The following is a 6164-nucleotide window of genomic DNA, read 5'->3' on the forward strand; positions in this document are numbered from 1 at the left end:
ATGGCTGGTGGCATTGTCATGCTGGAGGGTCATGTCAGGATGAGCCTGCAGGAAGGGTACCACATGAGGAAAGAGGATGTCTTCCCTGTAACGCACAGCGTTGAGATTGCTTGCAATGACAACAAGCTCAGTCCGATGATGCTGTGACACACCGCCCCAGACCATGACGGACCCTCCCTACAAATCGATCCCGCTCCAGAGTACAGGCCTCGGTGTAACGCTCATTCCTTCAACGATAAACGCGAATCTGACTATCACCCCTGGTGAGACAAAACCACGACTCGTCAGTGAAGAGCACTTTTTGCCAGTCCTGTCTAGTCCAGCGACGGTGGGTTTGTGCCCATAGGTGACGTTGTTGCCTGTGATGTCTGGTGATGACCTGCCTTACAACAGGCCTACAAGCCCTCAGTCCAGCCTCTCTCAGCCTATTGTGGACAGTCTGAGCACTGATGGAGGGATTGTGCTTTCCTGGTGTAACTTGGGAAGTTGTTGTTGCCATCCTGTACGTGTCCCGCAGGTGTGATGTTCGGATGTACCGATCCTGTGCAGTTGTTGTTAGACGTGGTCTGCCACTGCAAGCACGATCCGCTGTTCGTCCTGTGTCCCTGTAATATTGTCTTAAGCGTCTCACAGTACAGACATTGCAATTTATTGCCCTGGCCACTCTGCAGTCCTTATGCCTCCTTGCAGCATGCCTAAGGCATGTTCACGCAGATGAGCAGGGACCCTGGGCATATTTCTTTTGGTGTTTTTCAAAGTCAGTAGAAAGGCCTCTTTAGTGTCCTAAATTGTCATAACTGTGACCTAATTGCCTAAGCTGTTAGTGTGTCTTAACGACCGTTCCACAGGTGCATGTTTATGGTTCATTGAACAAGCATGGGAAACAGTGTTTAAAGCCTTTACAATGAAGATCTGTGAATTTATTTTGATTTTTTACAAATTATCTTTGAAAGGCAAGGTCCTGAAAAAGGGACGTTTCTTTTTTTGCTGAGTTCATATGTATTGACCATGTGTTGATAAGTGATGTATTGATCTATATATGTATTGACCATGTGTTGATAAGTGATGTATTGATGTATATATGTATTGACCATGTGTTGATAAGTGATGTATTGATGTATATATGTATTGACCATATGTTGATATACCATAAGTGATATACACTACCAGTCAAAAGTTTTAAAACACCTACTCATTCAAGGGTTTTACTTTATTTTTACTATTTTCTACATTGTATAATAATAGTGAAGACATCAAATCTATGAAATATCACATATAGAATCATGTAGTAACCAAATAATTGTTAAACAAATCAAAATATTTGTAATATTTGCGATTCTTCAAATAGCCACCCTTTGCCTTGATGACAGCTTTGCACACTCTTGGCATTCTCTGAACCAGCTTCATGAGGTAGTCACCTGGAATGCATTTCAATTAACAGGTGTGCCTTCTTAATTTGTGGAATTCCTTTCCTTCTTAATGCTTTTGAGCCAATCAGTTGTGTTGTAACAAGATGTGTGGGTGGGGGGGGGGGTTATACAGAAGGTAGCCCTATTTGGTAAAAGACCAGGTCCATATTATGGCAAGAACAGCTCAAATAAGCAAAGAGAAATGACAGTCCATCATTACTTTATTAAGACATGAGGGTCAGTCAATGCAGAATATTTCAATAACTTTGAACGTTTCTTCAGGTGCGCAAAAACCATCAAGCGCTATGATGAAACTGGCTCTCATGAGGACCGCCACAGGATTGGAAGACCCAGAGTTACCTCTGCTGCAGAGGATAAGTTCATTAGATTTAACTGCACCTCAGACAGCAGCCCAAATAAATGCTTCAGAGAGTTCAAGTAACAGACACACCTCAACATCAACTGTTCAGAGGAGGCTGTGTGAATCAGGCCTTCATGGTCGAATTGCTGCAAAGAAACAACTACTAAAGGACACCAATAATAATAAGAGACTTGCTTGGGCCAAGAAACACGAGCAATGGACATTAGACTGGGTGGAAATTTGTCCTTTGGTCTGGAGTCCAAATTGGAGATTTTTGGTTCCAACCGCTGTGTTTTGTGAGATGTGGTGAGGGTGAACACATGATCTCCGCATGTGTATTTCCCACCGTGAAGCATGGAGGAGGAGGTGTTATGGGGTGGGGGTGCTTTGCTGATGACACTGTCTGTGATTTATTTAGAATTCAAGGCACACTTAACCAGCATGGCTACCACAGCCATGTGCAACGATACGCCATCCCATCTGGTTTTGGCTTAATGGGACTATCATCTGTTTTTCAATAGGACAATGACCCAACACACTTCCAGGCTGTGTAAGGGCTATTTGACCAAGAAGGAGAGTGATGGAGTGCTGCATCAGATGACCTGGCCTCCATAATCACCCGACGTCAACCAAATTGAGATGTTTTGTGATGAGTCGGACCGCAGAGTGAAGGAAAAGTAGCCATCAATTGCTCAGCATATGTAGGAACTCCTTCAAGATTGTTGGAAAAGCATTCCAGGTGAAGCTGGTTGAGAGAATGCCAAGAGTGTGCAAGGCTGTCATCAAGGCTAAGGGTGGCTATTTGAAGAATCTCAAATATAAAATATATTTTGAATTGTTTAACACTTTTTTTGGTTACTACATGATTCCATATGTGTTATTTCATAGTTATGGTGTCTTCTCTATTATTCTACAATTTAGAAAATAGTAAAAATAAAGAAAAACCCTTGAATGAGTAGATGTTCTAAAACTTTTGACCGGTCGTGTGTGTGTATATATATATATATATATATTGACCATGTGTTGATATAATGATGCATATATGTATTGCCCATGTGTTGATAGGTGATGTGTGTGTGTGTGTGTGTGTGTGTGTGTGTGTGTGTGTGTGTGTGTGTGTGTGTGTGTGTGTGTATATAGATATATGTATGTATTGCCCATGTGTTGATAGGTGATGTGATGTGTGTGTGTGTGTGTATATATGTATTGACCATGTATTGATAGGTGATGTGTGTGTGTGTGTGTGTATATGTATTGACCATGTGTTGATAGGTGATGTGTGTGTGTGTGTGTGTGTGTGTGTGTATATATGTATTGACCATGTGTTGATAGGTGATGTGTGTGTGTGTGTGTGTGTGTGTGTGTGTGTGTGTGTGTGTGTGTGTGTGTGTGTGTGTGTGTGTGTGTGTGTGTGTGTGTGTGTGTATATATATATGTATTGACCATGTGTTGATAGGTGATGTGTGTGTGTGTATATATGTATTGACCATGTGTTGATAGGTGATGTGTGTGTGTGTGTGTGTGTGTGTGTGTGTGTGTGTGTGTGTGTGTGTGTATATATGTATTGACCATGTGTTGATAGGTGATGTGTGTGTGTGTGTGTGTGTGTGTGTGTGTGTGTGTATATATGTATTGACCATGTGTTGATAAGTGATTTATTGATGTATACAGTGGGCTCCAAAACTACTGGCACCACTGACTGGCAATGCACAAACAATACTTAAAAAAATATAAACAATATAATTATAGAGAGAAACTCAAAATCCCAACATGTGAGAAATATTGTACTTTATTAATGTTTCAATGGAACCAAAATAATTTATTGATTTTATTAAAAATCAATATCCTCCAATTCAAGGTGTCACAATTAATGGCACCCTTCCAGATTAAATTAAATAACATCTACCAACATTAAACCAGGAATTAAATTCCAATATTTCTTAAATAGATCTAAGTCTTAAGGAACTATATTATGCCATTACATCACTTCCTGTTTCACTAGGGTATAAAAATGAGGTAACATGCCTGCAATATCCCTTTGTCATCCAACACCATGAAGAAAACAAAATAACTGGCCGTTCAAGAGAGACAGATGGTCATAGACCTTCATAAATCTGTTAATGACAACAAGAAGATCCACAAACGATTGAATATACCACTGTATTTGTATTTATTATGGAGCCTCATTAGCTATTCTTCCTGGGGTCCAGCAAAATGAAGGCAGTTTATACAGTTTTAAAAACACTGAGCACTGTCAGAGCAATTATTAAAACATTCTAAAGATATGGAACAGTTGAAAACCTCACGGGTAGAGGATGCAAATTCATTTTGCCCCCCAGGATAGGGAGGATGGTGAGAGAGAAGGCACAAAACCCCCAAGAATCACTGTGAAAGAATTGCAGGCCTTGGTGGCGTCTTGGGGTCACCAGGTTTCAAAAAGCACCATCAGACTCCACCTCCACAACCACAGGCTCTTTGGAAGGGTTGCCAGAAGAAAGCCCTTTCTGACCACAAGACACAGACGCAAGCGCTTAGAGTTCGCCAAACGTCATTTAAATTATGACTGGAAGAAGGTGTTTTGGTCAGATGAGACCAAAATTGAACGTTTTCTTCAGATACAGCATCGGCAAGTTTGGTGTTGAAACAGAGATGCATACAAGGAGAGTCACCTCATACCTACGGTGAAATATGTTGGTGGGTCAGTGATGCTTTGGGGCTGTTTTAATTCCAGAGGTCCAGGGGCACTGGTTAAGATTGATGGCATAATGAATTCCACCAAGTATCAGGCAATTTTGGCTGACAATCTGGTTGCCTCTGCCAGAAGGCTGGGACTTGGCCGTAGGTGGACTTTCCAACAAAACAATGACCCAAAACAGACTTCAAGATCCACCCAGAAATGGTTCTGTGACAACAACATCAATGTTCTGCCATGGACATCTCAGTCGCCAGACCTCAATCCAATAGAAAACCTGTGGGCTGAGTGGAAGAGGGCAGTTGATAAGCGCAAACCCAAGAATGTGAAGGATCTTGAAAGGATCTGCATAGAGGAATGGTCCAAAATCTCTCCAAATGTGTTCCTTAACCTTGTCAACCATTACAGGGAGAGACACCATGCTGTTATCGTTGCCAGAGGTGGTTACACTAAGTACTAAATGAGGAGTGCCAATAATTTTGAAACCTTGATTTTTGGTGAAATTTATTTTGTATTAAATAATTGTATGATTTTGGTTGGTTCCATTGAAACATGAATAAAATACAGTATTTCTCACGTGTTGGTATTTAGAGTTTATTTCTCTATAATTATATTGTTTGTATTTGTGAAAGTATTGTTTGTGCATTGCCAGTCATGGGAGACAGTCATTTTGGAGCCCACTGTATCTGTTTTGATCCCCAGTCGAAGGCTCTGCGTAAGATGATTCAACAGACGTTCCAGAGGTACTCTTGTCTGAAGGAGGAGGAGTGTGTTGTGAAATTCTTTACCACGCTAGCAGACTGCTATGACTACATACAGGAGAGTTTCACCTGTCAGTTAGTGGTGAGTCATACACACACACATACAGTACACACCCTGAATCCTTTTCCTCCACTCAAACCCTTGTCCCCCCTGTCTCTCTCTCCAGCAAGGCTGGAGTCTGGCAGTGGACCTGGTCATTGGCCCTGAGGGAATCCGCCAGCGTGCAGATAAAAACTCGGTGGTGAGTTGTAGTTGGCAAACAACATATCTGCCCCATCCATAGACCTATACACTATCTAGAACCTAAAACGTTTCTTCAGCTGTCCCCATAGCAGAACCCTTTTTGGTTCCAGGTAGAACCCTTTCCACAGAGAGTTCTACATGGAAACCAAAAGGGTTCACCGTTGGGGACAGCTGAAGAACCCTTTTGGAATGTCCCATCCTGCCACTAACCACACACAACATTCACACTAAACTCTTGGTAGTTGTTACTCTTAACATTCAGACAGTACTAAACTCTTGGTAGTTGTTACTCTTAGCATTCAGACAGTACTAAACTCTTGGTAGTTGTTACTCTTAGCATTCAGACAGTACTAAACTCTTGGTAGTTGTTACTCTTAGCATTCAGACAGTACTAAACTCTTGGTAGTTGTTACTCTTAGCATTCAGACAGTACTAAACTCTTGGTATATGTTACTCTTAGCATTCTTCACATTTCCGAGAATCAGACAACCATTCAGGGTCAAATCACAATTATCCTGCACTCACACCATACACAATGAGCTGCTAAAAGTAAATGTATATGTGTGTGTCCCTGTCCCTGTCTTTCTCTGTCCCTGTCTTTCTCTGTCCCTGTCTTTCTCTGTCCCTGTCTTTCTCTGTCCCTGTCTCTCTCTGTCCCTGTCTCTCTCTGTCCCTGTCTCTCTCTGTCCCTGTCTTT

The 6164-nt window shown here is 41.6% G+C and overlaps 1 protein-coding gene across 2 annotated transcripts in view; it reads left to right on the forward strand.

Moving 5' to 3' along the window:
• The window catches only part of ptk2ba (protein tyrosine kinase 2 beta, a), a 44813-nt gene that overhangs the window by 9622 nt on the left and 29027 nt on the right, over positions 1 to 6164 (forward strand). For both annotated transcript variants that reach the window (XM_045711139.1, XM_045711180.1), the window contains exons 8-9: positions 5165 to 5305; positions 5391 to 5465. In XM_045711139.1, coding sequence (XP_045567095.1) covers positions 5165 to 5305; positions 5391 to 5465 — 216 coding nt within the window. The remainder of the gene's footprint in view (positions 1 to 5164; positions 5306 to 5390; positions 5466 to 6164) is intronic.

Source organism: Salmo salar, chromosome ssa01 (genome assembly GCF_905237065.1).
Source record: "Salmo salar chromosome ssa01, Ssal_v3.1, whole genome shotgun sequence".
NCBI lineage: Eukaryota > Metazoa > Chordata > Actinopteri > Salmoniformes > Salmonidae > Salmo > Salmo salar.